The 22,431-nt window shown below is 36.4% G+C and overlaps 1 protein-coding gene across 1 annotated transcript in view; it reads right to left on the reverse strand.

Moving 5' to 3' along the window:
- The window catches only part of DCAF10 (DDB1 and CUL4 associated factor 10), a 45,039-nt gene that overhangs the window by 12,282 nt on the left and 10,326 nt on the right, over positions 1-22,431 (reverse strand). Inside the window, exons 3-6 of the mRNA XM_003407849.4 lie at positions 14,694-14,894; positions 5,969-6,171; positions 4,152-4,262; positions 784-929 (exon numbers count right to left, since the gene is read on the reverse strand). Coding sequence (XP_003407897.4) covers positions 784-929; positions 4,152-4,262; positions 5,969-6,171; positions 14,694-14,894 — 661 coding nt within the window. The remainder of the gene's footprint in view (positions 1-783; positions 930-4,151; positions 4,263-5,968; positions 6,172-14,693; positions 14,895-22,431) is intronic.

The following is a 22,431-nucleotide window of genomic DNA, read 5'->3' on the forward strand; positions in this document are numbered from 1 at the left end:
ACCCCCCTCCCTACCAACAGAGTTTATAGGCCTCATACCTTCTTGTTTTTATAAGCTGAGGCTATTCTGTGTTATGACGCTTCAAAACCTTTTGTTCCCTGAGGCTGTCTATGACTTCTGCAGTAATGTAATACATTCACTTTTCTGAGGGCAACAACAATCTTGATATTTTTAAAACATTCCTAGAGACCATCTAAGCTGTAGAGTACCTCTCCCCCTACATACTTCAAAGGCTCTTATTGCCTTCTTTCATTTGTGGCCTCTAGAGCTAGTGAGATCCTCAGAAGACTTTCCAGACTGATAAGAATCGTCCAGTCCTTTAAAACCTTTTCCCCTCATCATAAGTTTAGTCCCTTCCTTCCCCAGAGCTTTCTCTGGTTTTTAAAAAGAGAAAACTTTAATATTCAATTTGCTTAGCAAAATCTGATATTTAGCCCGCTTAACTGAAACATCTCAGCCCTATGTTTACTGTATAAGGGTTTTTTAGGGTGAGATGAAGGAGGCAAGAATTAAGAAGGCGGGCACAATTGGAGCTGATGAAGCCTTTAAAGCAGCTCCCAGCTTGCCCCACCCAGGCAGGAGGGAAGGAAAAATAGTTTGCTGGGGACAGAGGACAGAGATATATGATACAAGTGGACAGAGACAGGCAAGTCAAGAAGCACCATCTCTGACTGTGTTCTTGAGGGCAGGGACTATGTCCAGTGATCACTTTAAGGTCTGCACACATGGCAATGGCAATTTGTCCAATCAGCTTTGGTGAAGGTGGAGCTCTGCTGCCCATACCTCCTGATCATCAGTGTTGCTTGAGCACCGAAGAAGCGTGGCCCAGCCTTTTGGGTGCAGCTGTAAGGACGTGATACAGTTTCCACGATCTCGCTCACCAGGAACTTCAGGGGTTAAGACTTCAAGACTATTTCGTGGTGAAACTCCTGAGATAAAAGAAAACGAGGATGTGGGATTTATACTATCCAAGGACTAAGGCAGTTCATCAAAGCTTTGATTTCTGGCAGCCACCATCCACGCCTTTGTTCCTTAGTCTGCCCCTTATGCTACCACGTGTAAAAGAATATGATGCCCCCCTCAATGTTCTGGTGTGAGTGTGTCCTGGAGTAAAAGCATGAGGAAAGTATGCCAGAAACTAAAGAGTCCAAGTTCCTGCAGCAGAAATCACCAGTGACCTAGGGCTAAAGTATGAAAGCTGGAGAGGTCCTTTTGATTTGGGTCTATCTACATCTCAGAAACCTCTTTTTTCTCCAATTTAGACACAAAGTTATATGACATGAAAGGAATCTAGGAAAGTAAAAGATATAATTCTCATCCCAGCGGCCCTGAGAAAGAAATACTTGGAAGCCATGAAACTACCTTTAAATAAATAAAAGGCTATTATGTACGCAAAGGGCATGACTTATTATGGCCCCTGAAGAAAGGACTATAAATAATGAATAGGCCTGTAACATTGGAGGTGGAGGTGGAGGAGGACACCTCACATAGAGGTATGTCAAAATAAGGGGTGGGAGACAATGCCAACCACACATGCTCCTGGCAACTCTGCTATGCCCCACAATTTCCTTCTGCCTAGCTCCCAATGAAAATGATTGCTGTAATAAGCCACCGTTAATAACGGGAGTATGTCATATGGCTCAGGTGAGTGGAGAACCACTTTCATATACACTGTAAGGAAGCAGCTTAGAAATTCAGTACCAAGAGAAATATTTCAATGCTTCTCTGCCTGTGCAAGGAGTTACTCTGAAAAGTAATGAGCTCCGTCTCTCAGACCTTTTGTGAACTGTTTCTCACAGGGCTTCAAACCAGTTTGCTCCAGTTCGAACAGCCTGCAGAGAATTTGCATTCCTAACAAGCTCCCAGGCAATATTAATGCTGCTGGTTAAGGGACCAATTCTGCGAACTAGTAGTAGAGCAGTGGTTCTCAAGATTTATTATACATAAGAATCACCTGAGGATCTTGTTAAATACTACATTCTCATTCAGTATATCTGGGGTGGAAATTCAAATTCTCAGCAGGGATTCGAACTGCAATGAACTGGTTCAAAGCCCCGGTTTCTGGTGGCAGATGTATTACCTTCTTTTTAAAGATTCCCTTTAGATTAGGAAACCCTGGTGGTGTAGTGGTTAAGTGCTACGGCTATGAGTTGGAATTGACTCGACGGCACTGGGTTTTTTTTTTTTAGATTACTGAAACATTGACAGAAATCTGTGAAGCTCCAAATTATGTTGTTACAACTCAATGTAAACCTACGTAACAATTTCATACGTAGTTGAACTTTAACAATTTTAGAGAAAAAACAAACTCTATTTCAAGAATTAGTTTTGAAAACACATAGCAAAAGCAGAAAAGAAACCCATTCTAAGTAGCTAAGCAATGGTTTTCTATCTGTGCTCCCTGCAGATTCCTCGAGGAGCAGACAAAAGGGGGGAACCTAGCTGGGACAAAGGTGGAGATGGGGTGGGAAAGAATAGAGGGGTCAAAGGCCTCCCTAATTGCCCTTGAGCCAGAGCAGCTCCCCTCTTATTTGTGTTAAGTCCCTAGGAATCCACAGCAGATTTCATTTCACAAATAGCACTCTAATTCTGAAATGAGTTTAGCATTCCAAAGGATGGTGCTAACATACTGTGACGCCTGAAGACCCAGGATTTCCGACATCCAGAGCAATTTCACCTATAAGCCCACTTCCCAACCTTCTTCCTCTTTTTCCACCCTCTGATTGTCTTCCTCTCTCTCTTCAGGCTCTCACACATCATCTCTTCCCCCATTCCCAACTCTTTATGGCATGAAACCGCCATAGGTTTGTGTTTACCATTGGTCAATAACAAGCAAGCATGTTAACTATTCTCTTCTCAAACGGTTTCTTTTTCTCGTGGAAGGCTTAATCAGTCAGTAAAGGGCTCTCTCAGTGATTATTAGGAGCCCTTGCTTGTCCCCACGGCCAAAGCAGAAGGGGAAGAGCCTGCGAAAGAAGTTTCTGCTACAAATCAAAGGAGAAATGTTACACCTCTAGGCATAAATCTCGATATTTAAAGGAGAAACCTTTTAACCTTAAAGTGAAACATCACAATCTTCAATACCTAGAGGAAACTGGATAGGTTCTAGGTTAAGAAGGGCTCTCGAACTATTCTACTAGAGTAAGGAACCGTACAAAACAACTACACATTTACTGAGCACCTACCAGGTGAGGCCACCCAGAGAAAAAACAAATCAGAAGTCTTTAAGAAATATAGTCCCTGTTTAAAGGTCAGACAGGAAACTTAGGGGACAGTGAGTTTGTTAATGGCGGAAGAACAACTCAGAAAAGGAGGGTGAGAATGGTTGCACAACTCGAAGAATGTAATCAATGTCACTGAATTCTACACGTAGGAATTGCTGAACTGGTGTGTGTTCCACTGTGTATATTCTCAACAACAAAAATAAATTATTTAAAAAAAGAATGGCCCCCGCCCTAACTACTGAGGTAGGAAACATGCCTGTCTCCAAACCATGATTCAAAATGACAAAAACACATACTGGCTATCGATATTCAGTTCACAAAGAGGAGGATAAACAACAAATGCTCTAAGAGCTTAGGTGTGCATTAGTATGGAGAGGGAGGATGGGTGGAGTTTGCACAAATAGCGGGTAGGAGGGCTGGGCTGGGCAGCTAGTTCTGCCAGAATGGCAGGGAAAAAACTGGCAAAAGCAGAGTGGGGCCAGATTGTAGCTCACTTCATCCCATAACCCTTCTGAGGCTGTCAGGAATTACACAGGTAAAGAAATGGCAGAGCGTAAAGCCTAAAGGGCGGGGACCAGTCAACTTTCACAAGCATCTGATAAACTCATCCCCTTATTATTTATGCAGCACTTTCACATGCACAATCTCATTGAATTTTCACAACAACCCTGATCAGAATCTACATTTCCTGACTACTTCCTCTCCAAACTAAGTCCAGGTAATAAAATTAAAGCTCAAATTCCGACAAAGATTTAAGCCCAAGATATTCGACCCTGGAGAGTTTGGTTAGCTTCATTAAAAATGCTGACTGAGGGGCAAGGAATAACTTCATTGGTATTGACTTTTATTGTTACAGATTAAAAGCCAACCAAAGAAAGCTGTTAGAATCTGTTGTTGCAAGATTATAAAATCCAACGTTTAACCTACCTTCTCTTTGAGAGGCTCGAGACAAGTGTTTCTCAGAAGGTGAATTAGAATCACTGTGATGACAAGGTGAGCCAGAAACTCTAGGACCAGATGAACTTGAAGTGGTCAAATCTTGAAAATACAAAAAGTTCTGAGATAAGCCTAGCATAACTCACATAGTGTCTACTTAAGCCATACTTTTAATTATCTACTTAAACCATACTTTCAAAATCCACCTGAATCATGGTTAAGTACGTGCCCACATAAAACTGGCCTATAATTAAGAGACAAGACAGTTCTTTGAGATGTTCTAAGGCCAACTCCTTTTCTAAAAAATTTTTTTAATAATTTTTCTTGTGCTTTAAGTGAAAGTTTACAAATCAAGTCAGTCTCTCACATAAAAACCCATCTACACCTTAAAATCTTTTATAAATCAAAGATTGACTTATGTGAAAGAAAAATGAAAACCAAAAATATAGGAGCATCTTTGTTGCCCCATCATTTCTGTAGTGAAATGGAACAAGGAAATTCAATGAAAATGAAAAGTGAGCTGTTTAGCCTGTTGTTTAAGTTAGAACAGAGTCCAAACAAAAGGCCCATTACTGGGAAATTGATAGATCTTTCCTAAAACATATTAAAAACTTTTATTATCATTCTTGAAATTATGTAAATAATATCTTTGAAATTCGTGGAAAAATAAAATGATTATCAGACAGCTGAGTTTGATATAATACTCCAAATAGGAATCTCCATTTCATCACACTTTTCTAATGGCCCCATACGTCTGTGGAGAATTATCGATTACCCTTAGAAGATGGAAAAGTATTGTTTTTGAATCAAAAAGGGCCAAACACACCTTTTGAATCACTATTTCTCACTAAGCTAAAGTTTATTATCAGTGTTTAAAAAAAAAAAAAGGCAATGCTGAATCTAAAAGAATTATACTTGCATATTTATGAAACCACTTGTTTGCAATAAGTTGGTAAAACATAAGCTTCTACTTTAAACAGTAATATTGGGCAACTGCAATGCACTTATGCCCACATAGTCCCAAAGGAGTTTTCAGGAATGGCCCTCTGCACACAGGAGAAAGACTGCTATCCAACCATTTAAGGATGCCTTTTAATAAAATTTATGAACATTCTGTGTTCCAAATGTTTAAATCTTCTTTTCTGGGTTTTTGTTCATCATCACAATATTATAAATGACGAGAATGTTCCCAGACCAGCCCTCTTTATCTCAAAGGTAGATGAAATATAGTCTTTATCACATAATATAGATCAAATACAGTATTTAGTTCTTCTGAGCTCCAAGTGCACTTAAGTCTGGTAGAAGCAGCAACAGGAGAAGGAGAGGGCATTAGCAGGAGGATAATTAGGGGGTCATGTAATAATATGGTTATCAACTACCTGTGTCTGGACATTTGGAAGTCACAGATACAATATAGACTTAAAGCTAAATCTTTCTATATTAACCACAACTTAGAAGCCCTGCTGGATTCCAAAAGGGCTTAAGAAGATTGATACTACCTTGGGCCATCACTAATTTTTGGGATAGTGATGATTTCAGAAGTAATGACAAAGATTCTCTGGTTAGCAGACAGCTACAAGAAAATACTTTTAGAGTTAGTAGTTCTTCCCAGACCATTTGTGACACGCAGGTACAAATCAGTGTTATACAGATCATTGTACTTCTTTGGAAAGGAGCTATCACTGAGTTTTCCAGAGGAGGTCTTTTAATTTCCTTCCCTTCTTCCATTCTCAGAATGGACATATACACCATCCCTATGTCTGCGATTCTTTAGAAAACTCTTTTTTAATCAAGAAAGGAAAGCTTACCTGAACTTGATGTAGTTCTTCTTGCTCTCAAAATGGGATAGCTGCCTACTTCTAAAGACTTCGTTAAGTCAAGATCATGCAAAATCAAGAGATATCCAGAAGAAGTTGAGATCAACATCTTGGAACAATCTGGTGTTAATCTCATTCGCATGAGAAAACGTGTGTGAAAGAATTTTTTATGTGGACACCCATCTTCTGTACACCTACAGAAGAAATCAAACCAATAAAAGCTAGAATTATAAATATAATGGTTCAGTGATAGTCATATATTTTATTTACCCCTTAAACTAAAATTTACAATGTATATTTATACACATTTTTTTTGCTCACCATTCCTTTTGTCATCTCTAATCTTCCTTTTTGGGCCATTCTCTTTCTTCCTGAAGTATATCCCTCAGAATTTCCTCAAGACTTCGTTGAGGTAATCTTTTTTATTGTTCTGAAAATGTCTTTATTATGAATACTGGTTTAGCTGAGTATATAACTTTAAGTTGACACATTTCTTTCCTCATATTGAGGATAATATTCCACTAAGCTCTGGCTTGCCATTGTTGCTATTTAAGTCTTTTATCCGGCTAAAATTACTTGGGATAATTTGAATCTTTCTATTCATCTGGAGGTTTTAAGATCTTCCTTGTCTTTAGAGTGGGGCAGTTTCACTCTGATGTAACTTAAGATTTGTTTATTTTTATTGGGATTCACTTTCTAAATTTTAAGATTCATGTTATTCATATATTCTGGAAAATTCTCAGCCATTATTCCATTATTATCTCTTATCTATTTTCTGTATTCTCTCTTTTTGGAGCTCCAAATAGATGTTTGAGACATTCATAACTGCTTTTTAAATTTCCTGTCTCCCCTTCTCTATATGTTGTATGATGGACAATTTTTCAATATTTATCTCCCAATCTTTTTTTTTTTTTCCAGTTGTGTCTAACCTGCTATTTGACCTGTCCTATGCTTTTAAATTTTCAATAGTTGTATTTTCTTTTACCTAAGTTCTATCTGGAAACCCTGGTGGTGTAATGGTTAAGTGCTATGGCTGCTAACCAAAAGGTTGGCAGTTCAAATCCACCAGGCACTCCTTGGAAACTCTATGGGGCAGTTCTACTCTGTCTTATAGGGTCACTATGAGTCGGAATCGACTTGATGGCAACGGGTTTTGGGAAGTTCTATTTGGTCCTTACCAAAATCTACAATAGATTTTATTCCTCGCCTATGTTCTTTATTCTCCCTTTTATCTTGTTTTTTGAAAAATTTTTAAAAAAAAAAGTGAACCATATCACACCTGGAGAATAGTACATAAATAAAACACATGAAGAGTTTAACACTTTCGTGAACCAATTATTTTCTGCTGTGAATTTTTTGTTGATACTATGTGTTTTCATTAATGGAAGCATGCTGAATGACTGTGTCTGAATTTTCGGTAGGTAGTATTGATTTTTTTTTTTTAGTATTGATATTCTTTTCTTGCCCCCTCGCACAAGTCTACCCTAAGTGTTTAGTGGACATAAGAAGTACCCCTAATTATAACCCAGAGCCCCCACCGGGTTCTATTGGTACATATGTGCAATTAAAATTTTTCAAAATTTCTATTTTTCCTACCAAAATACAATGTCCTATCATACAATACCCTGTAAAAACAGTAATTTGCACCAAATGCCCATTCCTTCCGTTTCAGTCATAAAAGCTCCTGCCTTGTGGCAGCACATACTGTCAGCGGTACAGCAGCTTCCCAATAAACCTTCAGAGGCAGAAAAAGTACTTTGTCCCTAGAGGTACCCGTGAGCACAAAAGGGTTAAAAGAAAAATAAACACTTGTGACTCGTCATGCCTGTTAAGAGGTAGAACAATAACAGTATTTTAGAAATCCGCTCTACTTCTATTCTCTATTTCATTCTACTCTTGTTTCAAGCAATGTCTTCTACTTCTGAACGTATTAATGTCCTGTTTGTATGGGTCTCTACATTAGAAACTTTTCTCAAATGTCTGTTTATTTTTGGCTGTCTGCCTATGAATAAGAGTGAGGAACTAAGAAGCTGACTGAGAACTCTGAGTGCGTGGGTAGGGCTCCAGGTTCACTAGTATAATAGGTTTTCTAGATGGGCCATTTTTTAGGGGCTCCCAACGGCAATATCCTTGGATCACAACTGGATGAAGGCTGAGGATCTCTGCATTCAGTATTGAGAATGTATATAGTCACTTCATCTCCCAGATTTTGCTAAGATACCAAAGCCTCCAAATGTACCTGGCATCCATATACAGAAATTCTCTATTTTACCCTCTTTAGGGAATAAAATTTCAAACTTCCGCTGAAATGGGAAGAAGTCAATTATCCAGCAGACTGGCGTAAGGGAGGAGACATAAATTCTTAGACATCTTTCACTTGAATTCTTACTTTTACTACAGATACCCAGAGTTGCCAGTTTCTGTGATTTTTGAGGACTCTGTAAATTGTCTTAAATTCTTAAATTTTCCCCACTGCAAGCTTGGGATCCTTTCTTGGACTTGTTAAGTCAACTTATCTAATCAATTACCACTCATCTATCTGCTTTCCAGCTCCTAAAATTTTGTTCTGCTTCCTCTCTTATTTCCCTGTCTGTGAGTTTACACTCTTTGCTAAAAATTCCCTTATTGTAGTTTTAGAGGAGTCTTCTCATCCACACCACCCTTGTTGAGTACAGTGGTGAATATTCCCACCTGTCACCTGTGAGACTGGAGTTTAACTCTCCAACGGGCAGGCAGATGCCCTTTTTTGGAGCCCTGGCAGCACAGTGGTTAAGAGCTACGGGGAGCTATGGCTGCTAACCCAGATGTCGGTAGTTGGAATCCAGGAGCCGCTCCCTGGAAACCCTATGGGGCAGTTCTACTCTATCCTATAGGGTCACTATGAGTCTGAATTGATTCAACGGGAAGAGGTTTGGTTTGTCACCCATAGACTTTATTTAGGTCTTCTAAAATAACTTTTCTCTATAAACATACATATAAATTTTATGTTGTAATTTATTCCTATGCACCAGATAAATTTTTTGGCTATTAAAAATTATATACTTTAAAAATTTCCTTTTGAAGTTGTTGGTAGTGATGTATAGGAACACTACTGATTTAAGTTTGATAACTTGTCTGAACATTTTCTAGGATTTTCTATATAGACCAGGGGTTGGCAAACTATGGCTTGTCAGCCAAATCTTGTCCATTGCATATTTTTATAAAGAAAGTTTTGTTGCAACATAGCCATATCCATTCATTTATGTATTATATATGGCCCATCAGAGACTATACAGCATGCAAAGCCTAAAATATTTACTACTTGGCCCTGAAAAGAAAAAGTTTGCCGACTCCTGATATACAGGGTATATCTCTCTCACTCCCCACAGATGTATACAGCAAGTCTTTGTGTGGATATACGTGTCCATTTCTTCTGGGTTATGTACCTAGCAGTGGAATTGCTAGCTCATATGGTAGCTCTGCGATTAACATTTTAAGAAACTGCTACTATTGTTTTCATATCATTTGTCAATGATGAATTTTTTTTCTTTCTCAACCTTTACATATTTTCTTTTTCGTCCTTTTATTGTACCAACTAGGACCCCTCTTCATGCCCCAACAAAACACAAGTGAATAGTAGTAATGGGAGTATATTCTACTTCCTTGATTTTATGGAGAAAACTTCTAAAGGTTCACCATTTTTAAATGTGCTGTAGGTTTTAGGTATATACTTTTTATGAGTTTCCTTCTATTTCTAGTTAAATTTTTAACAGCTTTATTGAGATATAATTTACATACCATAAAATTAACTGATTTTAAGTGCACAATTAAGTGATTTTTAGTAAAATCACAGGGTTGTGTAATCATCAACACAATCCAATTTTAGAATATTTTCATCACTCTAAAAGATTCCTTGTGCCCATCAGCAGTCACTCTCTGTTCCTACCCCAAGTCCCAGCAAAAACTTATTTACTTTCTATCTCTATGGCTTTCCCGTTTTTGGATATTTCATATAAATCAAATCACACAGTAAGTGGTCTTTTGCATCTGGCTTCTTTCACTTAGCCTGTTTTTGAGGTTCATCGACGTTATAGCATTTATCAGTACCTTGTTCCTTTTTATTGCCAAATAGTACTCCATTGCGTAGATATACATTTTGTTTATCCACTCACCAGTTATTTGAATTGGTTCCATTTTTTGGCTATAATGAGTAATGCTACTATAAACATTCATGCAGAAGTCTTTATGTAGACTACATGTGGTCATTTCTCCTGGCTGGCTATACACCTTAAATTGCTAGGTCATATGGTAACTCTATGTTTAACATTTTAAGAAACTGCTAAACTGTTTTCTAAAGTGGCTGCACCATTTATATCCCACCAGCAATGTATGAGTTCCAGTTTCTCAACATTCTTGCTGATACATGTTATTATCTGTCTTTTCTATTAAAACCATTCTAGTGGGTGTGAGCTGATATCTCATTGTAGTTTTGATTTCTACTTGGACACCCTGATGGTGTAGTGGTTAAGTGCTAGGGCTGCTAACCATAAGTGTCAGCAGTTCTAATCCGCCAGGCTCTTCCTAGAAACTCTATGGGGTAGTTCTACTCTGTCCTATAGGGTCACTATGAGTCGGAATCGACTCGACGGCAACCGGTTGGTTGGTTGGTTTTGTAGCTCTTATACTTAGGTCGAAATCCATTTTGAGTTAATTTTTGTGTGTGATGTGAAACAAGAGCCTAAATTAATCTTTTTCATGTGGATATCCAATTGTCCAAGTACCATTTGTTGACAAAGATTATCCTTTCCCCACTGAAGTAACTTGCTACCTTTGTTGAAAACCACCTATCCATACATGTAAGGGTATATTTCTAGACTCTCAATTTTGTTCCATCAGTTTATATGCCTATCCTATACCTGTACCATTGTCTTAATTACTATGTCTTTGAAACAAGTTTTAAAGTGGGAAATAGGTGAGTCCTCCAATGCTTCTTTTTCCAAGATTATCCTTCGCATTTCCATATACATTTTAGAATCAGCTTGACAGTTTCTGCAAAAAAACACAACTGGAATATCGGTAGGGATTGTGTTAAATCTATAGATTAGTTTGCAGAGAACTGCCATCTTAATAATATTTAATATTCCAATTCATGAACATAGAATGTGTCTGTTATATAAATGAGCCAAAGATGGACTCTGTATATTGCCCCTGGGTTATTTCTCCATAGCAAGCTGGGACCTATAAGCTCGAAAGTTTGCTGGCACCAAACATATATTGTTATATACCCAGTTGTTTTAAATATAGCCCAAATAAGCAAACTTGTAGCCATTTAGAGCCTACCTGCTTTCCATATATCTGTGAAACTGCACCCAACATCTGTTCGATAAATTCGGTCTATAAAAGACCCCAGGCCACTGCTACCCTTCGTACTTCCCACTGTGTTGCTGAACCACATCACCTAGACCTGTAAGCCCCCTCCCCTCGACTCCCCTCGCCCCAGGAGTTCCCTTGCACTTCCCCCCTCCTGAATGCCCACCTCCCCAGCCCTTGCCTTGGAACGGTTCAGGTTATCAGGGACTTTCTCCTTATGCAAACCTGTCACAGCACCTGCCCCCATAAACAGATTATTTTACAACACTGTCACCTCATGGCCATGTCTTTTTCCTTGATCAACTCCCAGATCCCTTGAACTCACAAGTCATTTCATTCATTTACATTTTCTTACATTTCTTTCAGCAATGTTTCATAGTTTTCAGTATATAAATCTTATACTTCTTTTGTTAAATGTATGCATAAGTACTGTACTTTATTCTTCTTGATACTACTGGGAATGGAACTATTTTCTTAATTCACTTTGGATTATTCATTGCAAAGAAACAGATACACAACTGACTTTTGTATATTAATCTTATATTGTGTGACCTTGCTGAACTTGTTTATCAGTTCTACTAGGGTTTGTGCGTGTGTGTATTCCTTAAGATTCCCTACATACAGGATCAGGTCTTCTGCATATAAAGAAGGCAGTTTTACTTTCTTTCTGGATGTTTTTTCTTTTTCTTGCCTGATTGCACCTCTACTACAACGTTGTACGTTCAGTACAATGTTGAATAGAAATGGTGAGAGTGGACATCGTTGCTTTGTTCCCAATCTTAGGGAAAATGTATTTTGTCTTTCAACATTAAGTATAATCTTAGCTATAGATTTTTCATAGATGCCTTTTATCAGGATGAAGAAGTTCTGTTCCATTCCTAGTTTTATCATGAAAGAGTGTTGGGAGTTTGTCAAGTGCTTTTCTAAATATACTGAGATGATCGTCTAGAGTTTCTCCTTTATTAGTATGATGTATTAATTGATTTTGGGATGTTAAACCAAACTTGCATTCCTGGGATAAATTCCACTTCATCATGGCCTAAAATCTTCTACATATATTGCTATATTTGGCTTGCAAATATTTTGTTGAGGGATTCCTGGTGGTACAATGGTTAAGTACTCAGCTGCTAACCAAAAGATCTATAGTTTAAACTTACCAGCCACTCTGTGGGAGAAAGGACCTGGCGACCTGCTCCCCTCAAGATTATGGCCTAGGAAACCCTACAGGACAGTTCTTCTCTGTCCTATAGGGTTGCTATGAGTCAGAATCGACTCAATGGCACACAACAACAACAACAACAAACATTTTGTTGAGGATTTTTGCATTTGTATTCACGAGGCTATAATTTTCTTTTGCTATTATGTCTTTGTCTGGCTTTGGCATCAGTAACACTAACCTCGGAGAATGAGTTGCAAGTTTTCTCTTCTTTACTTTCTGAATTTGTGAAAGATTGGTATTATTTATTGTGACCCCAATACTCCCCAGCATGTTTTTTCCTTCTTCAAAAGGGGCAACTGAGAGCTTAACATAACTAAGGCCATGATAAACCTGTAAGTTGTTCTTCCTCTGCCTGCCTCCTTCACATACCTGTTAATGACTTTGTTTTGACCAAATGTTAATGACTTTGGTCTTTGTTTTAAACTGATGCAAATAACCTTTTGTGCTGTCCGGACTACCTGTGGCTTACAACCCCACAGAAAATTTGGAGCCCAGGTATCTGATATATATATATCTTTAGCCCAATAAAGAAGTGTCTGGCAGGGGACTTAAAAAGACACTTGTAACCCTTGCAAGATTCTATATAAGCTCTAATGTAAAATTGCTCTTTGGGACTTCATAGAGACAACCTGTGTTGCTGCCAAGTCCCCAGTGATGTATGCATCTCCTTAATAAACTTTCTCACTCTTTCTGACTTGGAGTACGTTTCATTGGCTCAACTGCTCCAGGGCACAGACCCTAATCAGGTAACATTAATTCTGTCTGTGTTTAGAAGAATTCACCACTGAAGCCATCTGGGCCTGGGCTTTTCACTGTGGGAAGATTTTTAAACTACCAATTCAATTTCTTTACTTGCTATAGCTCTGAAGGTCTACAGATTTTCTATTTACTCTTGAGTTAGTTTCAATAATCTGTGTCTCTCTAGGTATTTGTTTATTTCATCTAAATTGTCGGCAAAAAATTATTTATAGTATTCCCCATAATCCTTTTCATTTCTATAAGGTTGGTAATAAGGTCCTTGCTTTTGTTTATTTTTAATTATGACTGAATATTTAATTCTATTCAATGCTTTTTATCCCAAATTTAAATAATCATATGGATTTATCCATTTAATCTGTTAATGTAATCAATTATATTAATAGATTTTTTTATAAACCATCTTTTCATTCCTTGAATAAGCCCAACTTAATCATGAGATGTGGACTAATATCTTGCAGGATTCAATTTCCTATTTTCTTTAGAATATTTACATCTATATTCATATTACAGACTGGACTTTCATTTTTCCTCCTAATATTCTCTTTGTTAAGTTTAGGTAGCATGGTCATAACTAGCTTCAACAGTTCTATCCTCTTAAACAATAAGCATAGCTAGGAATCTTTAAGGATATTCCCTTTCTTTTTACATATGACTTCTGAAAAGAATCTTTCAGGACTGATCCTGGGGTATTACTTCATCATAGCTAGAAACAAGTATGTTTTCATTATTTCTCAAATGTGAACTCTTCAAACACTTTCTCTATAAAGGACATATTTTACTGAAATGTTTCTGAACAGAGGTGTCACTGGCATTTCAGGTGCGACAATTAGTTCACTGTGCACACTGTCTTGTGCATTGCAAAATGTTTAGAAATTCTGGTCCCTGCCCACTAAATGCCAGCAGATGGCTCCTCTTTCCCCTTTTTATTGACAACCAAAACTTCCCCACACATTTATTTCCAAACATCCCCTAGGGATCAGTACCACCCCAATTGAGAACTACTCTTTTAATGCATGAAAACAAAGCGCAAAACTTAAAAACAGATTTAGAAGTAAAGACCAAAGAGTGAAAAACATTTCAGTTTCACAAAGGAAATACGATATTTTTCATTAAATCCCTTAAATTCAGGAAATTCATTTTATAAACCAATTTTCATCCTGAAGTATACTACTTGGTCTCTTTTCCATTCATATAATTGTCTCCAAAATTTTTATCAGCAAAATATAAATAAGTGTAGGTAACAAAAGATGGAATCACTCTTCAATTGTTTTTCCCAACGCCAATTTCTTTCACCTAAAAAGATATAAATGCTAGAACACAGAATTTGTTCACCATCTTTAAATCAATTTTTCTTTGTTACAACCCTAACTTGATCTCCTGTTCACAAACCTGTTAGTGTCCCAAATAATGACATTTCCATCAAATCCTGATGTTACTAAGAGTCTTGTATTAGTATCATATTCGATGTTCTTCACCCAGCTAGTGTGGCCATGTAAAGTGCATACTTTGGTGGTGTTCAATTTTCTCAGATCCCACAGTGCTATAGTAGTGTCATCAGAGCAGGTAGCAAACAGCCGATTATCAAGAAATCTACAAAAGGAGAAAAGAAAAACTGGTTCACTTAATCTTTTATTAAAGAAAACTTGATTTGAGAAAGTCTCTAAATTGCCTAATCAAGAAAACAAAAAAGAGAAAACTACTACAAACTGATTATATAAACCCAGTGATTCTGATATACAATAAGGAGTAAATAAAATTCACATAATCACAGGGTACCATGATTTAATGAGGGCCATGATGCAATTTGATCCATTTGCTTTACACTATTGATTTTTTTTGGAACTGGAAACAGGGGTGGGTACATGGAGAACAGGGCTAGAGGGAAAGAAAAGAGCTTCATGATCTATAGAAAACACAAAAGGCGAGAGATAACTGAATAGGAGATGGGGAAGATTTTGAAGATTTGAATGCTGAGGGGGAAATGTTAAATGTAAAGGGTTAAAAAATTATAGAAATGTTTACTCTGCTGCAAGTAATGTATTTTCTATTCAGAACAAGTTTACATACGAAGATTGCTGTTCAAATTGCTATTAATCCTAGAGGTATTACCCAAATAATGTCACTTAGCAATATTTTACTAGGACCAGTCAATATTAAGTGATGGACTTAATTAAATACTCTATGATTCAGGCTTTCTATTATTTTACATTAATCTCTCAATCCTGTGAAGAAGCCCCAAATATATAGGTGACTGGCATAAGAAGAAGCATCTGTGAAAGATGTAGGCTAGACTCCAATTTGTATTGTTCGCTGCTCATTCTGAGCTGAATCTCAAAAGTCACTGAGCCAGAACACTTCAAGAAGCCTGTGGGCTCCCCTACCCTCCCTTCCTCTCACAGCATGCTCCCAGGAAGAATACTTACTCTGGCTGGCCCCCATAATATCCATACATTAACAAGACGTTAGCTGACTCAAGCTTTATGATTAGTAAAACAATGCTTAAGGGATCTCGTAATTGTCTGGTGTCTGTTAAAGGATTATTTTGCAAATACTAACCAATCAAAATTTTTCCTTCTAGGTTCCTCAATTTTTTGTGCTTAAACTCTATGAAAAATTCCTCTCTCCAGAGTACTTTGGTGAATTCTCCCTAAGCGCTGCCTGATCCAGATTGTTTTATTTATTCCTCCGATAAAACTCTGTTTTAATTGTAACAGAGACTTCAGTTTGCTCTTTGAAAATCTCACATGAGAATATATTTATACAAATACTTAAAAAAATAACATTCACACTTGAATTTCTGTCTTAATTCAACACTAGGATGCTTTTGCTAACATGTTATGACATAGAACATCTAATCTCTTGCAGAAGTGAATTCTGGAGCCACTTCCATGACAAAATCATACATAATTCTTTTTCACCAGAAATCAAACCAATATCCACAAACGTTATAATGACCTTCCTGACTTACCATGTTTTTAACTTTCAAGGCCTTTGTATGGGTTGTTTCTTCTACCTGAAGCCCTCTTCCCCCTGCCCTGCGATCTGGCTAATTCTTCCTTTCTTTTTAACATTCAGCTCAGATGGCAACTCCAGGCAGTGTTCCCTCTCTACCCAGCCTGGAGTAGATGTACCAATCCTCTAAGCTCCCAAAGCACGCCAGATATCTACCATAATACTTAACATTACTGTGTAATGAATAACTTTACAAGGCTATAAACTCTCTGAAGGAAGGAGAATCTGTCTGCCTAGTTCGAGGTTAGATCTGCTATACCCAGGAGAGTGCCTGGCACATAATACATACTCAACAAATATTTATTAAATCAATGAATAAGATACTTCATTGCCTAGTGGAGAAGACACTGTAAATACATAGTTACACAAAATCATTGTATGGGATAAGCAAAGAAAAGAGCAAGATTACAAAAGACTCTGTGATAGTGTCATCTGAACTGAATTTGAAAGACCAGCAGGAACTCTCCAGGTGGCTGAGGGATAAGCAAAAGTACAAAGGCATATAGAGAGATGCTGTATTCCAGGGAAGAGCAGCAGTTAGCGGTGCTGTGTGTGGGTAAGGACAGACACAGATTTATTCTACAGTGATTCCCAATAACTTTTTAAATTATGTAATACATTTTCATTGAACAGACTTTTAAATAAATTAAAAAAATCCACCACCAAAAATAACTACTGGTATTGACGTTTAGTCTCATTTCTGTATTTTAAACCTAATTTTATAAATATTTTGCCATGTCATTAAAGCTTTATCTGCAATATCATTTTTAATGACTGAATAGTGCTCACTGCCTGGATGAGCTGTAATCTTTTTTTTTAGAAAAACATGATTGCTGGATGTTTAGCTCGCTTCCAATTTTTTGCTATTATTAAAAAGCACTATGATAAACATCCTTATAGGCTAATATTGACTATATCCCTATTTATTTCCCTAAGTATATTCCTAGAAAAATGTACTGCCAAGTAAAAAGGGATTTTAAAAATTGTAAGGCCTTTCAATACCGAAAACCAAATTGTCCTCCAAAAGGACATATCAATATATAATTTTACCAGCAGTTAGGTGACTGTCCATTTCCCCAAACAACTCCACACAGATTTTTAAAAAAAATTTCTGCCAAGTGTTAGGAAAAAATACCTACTTTAAGTTGAAACTTTTATTTTTAGTAAAGGTGAGCTTTTTTTCAGAATTATTGGCAGATTACTTTTTTTTTTGGGTGAATTGCTGTTCACATCATTTACTGATTTTACTTGGTTGAAATGTAAGATCTCTTTCTGTATGAAGAATATATTATATCTCAGTTTTTCAAATACAATATGTTGCATGTATTTTCCCCAAATATGTGTCTTTCAATGTGGTTTATAGATTTTTCTAGTATATCAAAAATTTAATCCTTATATTATCAATTTTATTTTTCCCTTATAGCATATTTTAATACCAAAAATACAGAGAGAATAATCATGGAATAAAAATTAATGGTTTTAAATTGAATAAGTTTAGTGAAAAATTCAATATTTTAACTTTAGTTTTTTCATTTTGCCTCAAACTATTGCGTGTTAAAAATTTTGGTACTGAAGAATCACTGGTAAAGAGAGTAGATAAATTTTAGAAAATTACGGATGTACACTAGATCAGTTAAAGTACCTACAACAATTTTTATCCGAAAGTAAGCAGACAGAGAGAATGTGACATATTAGACAAATCTTTGGAGATTTAGGCCAATCTTCTCAAATTAAAACTCAATCTAGCCTAGTTAAGTTAGTAATTACAAAATATCGATAACCTACAGTCCCTAATAAACTGGAGACACTCCACGCATACCGAAATCTCTCCAAATGTCCCCATCGAACCCCAACTCACGACTACAACAGTTCTAGATAAACTGACATCTGGATTAATTGATAAATTATCCGAGGATAACTGGCAGAGGATAAAAGCAACTGAAAGCAAATTCTCTTAAAACACATATTAACTTTTCATCGTAGAAATGAAAGTGTTAAGTCTTTATCTTAAAAAAAATTAAACTAAAAAATCACAAAAATTAATTTTTTCATTTATTTAACTATATGCAAATTCTTAAAGCAAGAATGAATCACATTTCTTTGTATTTTGCATAAATTTTCCAATGAAATTAAAATAGCAGAAATATGACATCCTTACTTCACATTTGTATTTTGTACTACAAAAAAAAGAGGTCACTTCTGTATAAATATTCAAGGACTTCATCAGTTTTCCCAAGGGCCTTCCATAGTCCTCTGAGATATTCAAAGAATTCTTTGAAGTGCCCCCATATTATCGTCATTCCTGTCATTTTCTTTTCTCTAACTGGGAACTAGTCTAACTCTGTCAGATTCTCATTTGTCAATGATTTTGTATGAATGTGGCCAGTTCTCTAGCATCACTTTCAGAATTTGGGAAATTTTACATCCTTTGCAGAAGAAATTTCATGTTGTCACTGATAAGCACTGCATTTGCACTATATTCTTTCAAATACAACAATCAGCAAGAGACCAACAGAGACAGTGGGAGGAAGACAGATTCTGGGATATTTAACAAGTACTAATTTTTTTAAGGGTTTTATCATTAAGTAAATACTCTTACGTTACGATGGTCTCAAGGTCATCATAATTGGCAATCTCATTATTGGAGGACTTGAATGCTAACTGGACTCTTAAATTCACATCCTCCTGAATGAGAAGTAAACCTATGCAACGGGCTTAAGAAATTAAATTACAGACTTCTCTCCTTACTTTCCCAAAGTATGAATTAAGAGCAAATATTCTCCACAACTATCAGTGTTTTATTTTACAAGATAAGCAAACCACAAAATTAAGAAATGAACTAGAAAACATTACCAAGTAAGTACAAAACAACTATCTGGAACAAAATCAGAAAATGCACAGCTACATCTCTGAACTGAACAGTGAGGCTGTCTAATCGGACTGAGTATGAATTCCAGCTCCATCAGTCATTAGATATAATACTTTGGGCAAGTTTTTTTTTTATCTGAGTTGCAGTTTCTTCATTCTTTAAAAGGGGTAAAATATCTGTCTCACATAGGGGTATTGTGAGGATTAAACAGTATAACGTATGAAAAGTGCTTCACAGTAGGTTTGGCGCATGGTAAACACTCAAAAAATGGAAGTTAGTATTATTATTAAGGAGCCTAGTGGCATAGTGGTTAAGAGCTTGGGTGCTGAACAAAAGGTTGGCAGTTTGAATCCACCAGCCACTCTTTAGAAACCCTAGGGGCAGTTCTACTCTGTCCTATAGGGTCACCATGAGTCGGAATTGACTCAACGGCAGTGGGTTTGGCTTTAGTTTTTCATTATTAAGTAATGTACACTGAAGTTCACGTATTAGAGGACCCCTCAGATTCACTTATTTCCAAATAAGCTTCAAAATCTATTTTTCTAACCAACAGATCAGAAGAAGCAGATTCAAATCTGTAGGTGTGGGATGCTATTGCAGGCACACCAATAGCAGCAAATGAGAGTTGACATAGATAAAGAACATAAATTCTAACAGCAGATTAGTAAAAAATCATTTTGAGAAGAGGCAAACAAATCTTTTCTTCTTGAGATAACTTCTTAAACTGTAAAATATTTGAAACATACAGAATATTATGAAGAATGTAACAAATATCTGTGATACCTCCACCCAGCTTTATTAAATTTTAACATTTTATCTTTTAGATTTTTATTGTACATAACAAAAATATATCCTGTATACCCCTCCCCAATCCATTCCCCTCCCTCTCTCCCTCCGTCTCCAGAGGGAACCACTATCCAAAAGTTGTTTTCATTCCCCATGAAAGTTTCTAATCACCATGAATTCATATGTATGTATCCATAAACAATTTTATAATATTGTTTTGCATACAATTTATCCAGTAAATATTTAACAAGCACTCACTACGTGTGCGGCATAGTTCGAGGTGCTAAGGATACAGCAGAGAACAAAACAGACAAACACCTGCCTTCATCAAGCTTATATTTGTATGTTTTTAAGCTTTACCTAAATGGTATCACACGGTATAGATTATTCGACAATTTGCTTTTCTGACTCAACCTTAAATTACTGGGATGTATCTCAGATGCTGATGCTTCTGGTTCATTTATTTTAACAACTGTACAGTATTCCATTGTATAAGTATACCATTATTTATCTGTTTTCCTCTTGGTGGACGTTCAAGTTGTTTCCAACTTCTCACTATTACTAGCAATGCTATAATGAACATTTATTTATATATCTCTTTGTTCACATGTGCATTAATTTCTTTAAAAATATGTTGGTCTTCAACTTTACCAGATATTGCTAAATTGTTATTCAAAGTAATTTTATCAATTTATAGGCCATCAATAATATCAAAGAGTTCCTATTTCTCAACATCTTTTCCAACACTTATTATTTCTTCATTGTTATTTTTACTTGTATTTCCATAACTAGTAAGGTTGAAAATCTTTCTGTATTTATTGTCCACTGTAGTTTCTCTTATGTGAATCTTTGCCTATTTTGCTATGCTGTTGTTATTGTTAGGTGCTGTCCAGTCAGTTACGACTCATAGTGACCCTATGGGACAGAGCAGAACTTCCCTACAGGGTTTCCAGGAAGCAGCTGATGGATTTGAACTGCCAACCTTTTGGTTTACAGCTGAACTCTTAACCACTACATCACCAGGGCTCCATTTTGCTATAGGGCTACCTTATATATTCTGAATACTAATTCTTTCTTGGTTATGTGCACTGAAAATATCTTCTCTCACTAGCCTATAGCTTATCTTTTCACACTGTTGTCTTTGGTTACACTGAAATTTAAATTTTATTGCAGCTGAATTTAACAATCCTTAATCATTTGTTTTTTGTATCTTAAAAAAGCCTTTCTCACGCTTAGAACACAAATATATTCTATGTTTTCTTCTAAAGGTTTAGAAGCTTTAAAGGTTTGCTATCATAATTAGGTTTTTAATCTAGTTAGAAGTCTTTTAAATTATGGTACGAGGCAGAGATCTAATTTTACTTTTCCCGTATATATAACAAATTCTCTTTTCCATTTATTGAACAGTTGACCCTTTCCCTGCTGATCTGTAATGCCACTGCTCCTGTATATTAAATTTTCATGTGGGCATGAGTCTGTTACCAGGAGCTCTATTCCATTCCATTGGCCACTTATTCTATCCCTGTCCCAAGACTACAATTGACACCTGGAAGGGTAAGAACTCCCACCGTCTTAATTTTCCTTCAAAATTGTCTCAGCTATTCTTGGTACTTGGCTATCCAATAAGAATTTTTAAATCAGCTTTTCAAGTTTTATAAGAAGCTCTGTTGGTATTTTGATTGAAATGGCACTTAATGTATATACTGATTTGGAGAGAACTGACCTCCCTGATATGGAGCTTTTAAGATTTCCTCATTATCACGGATATTCTAGTATATCACAACAACTTCTCTGGATGTGTATTTACCTTTACTTAATTTGGCTGACACCCTAGAACTCCCTTTTGATTTGAGGACTCAGGTCCTTCTTTAATGCTAAAAACTCTCAGCCATTATGTCTCCCAATTAATCCTTGTCTTTTAACTACGCTTTTTTATTTTTATCCTTTCTCAGCATTCTGGGTGACCTTCTGTTACTGTGAAATTATAGATAACACACCGTTTGCTAATATTACACTGGTCACACATACAATTCAGTGAAATTAATTACATCAATCAGGTTGTACAACCACCAGTATTCGCTGCCAAATTCTCCATTCCCATGAACAAAAACTCAATGTTTCCTAAGCAATAATTCCCCTCATTCCCCCTCTTTCCCAAGGGTAAATTTTTTAGTACTGTCTTTCAACCCACTAAATCTCTCTTCAATGGTGTAAAGGGTAAATTTATCCCATCTAATTTCTAAAAATTCTACTTTGTTCTTTGCCACATTAACCTGTTCTTGTATCATGTCTTTTGTTTCATAATTTTGAGCTCTCTTTAAACGGAAGTTATCCGTTATTTATTCAATCATCCTAAAAAATGTTTAAAGGTCTCTTCCAATCAACAGAATACCATGTAGCCATTAAAAAGAATAAAATCGTTCCAAGTGAACAATCGTTAATATATTTTATTAAGTGAAA

This window comes from Loxodonta africana, chromosome 9, assembly GCF_030014295.1.
Source record: "Loxodonta africana isolate mLoxAfr1 chromosome 9, mLoxAfr1.hap2, whole genome shotgun sequence".
Lineage (NCBI taxonomy): Eukaryota > Metazoa > Chordata > Mammalia > Proboscidea > Elephantidae > Loxodonta > Loxodonta africana.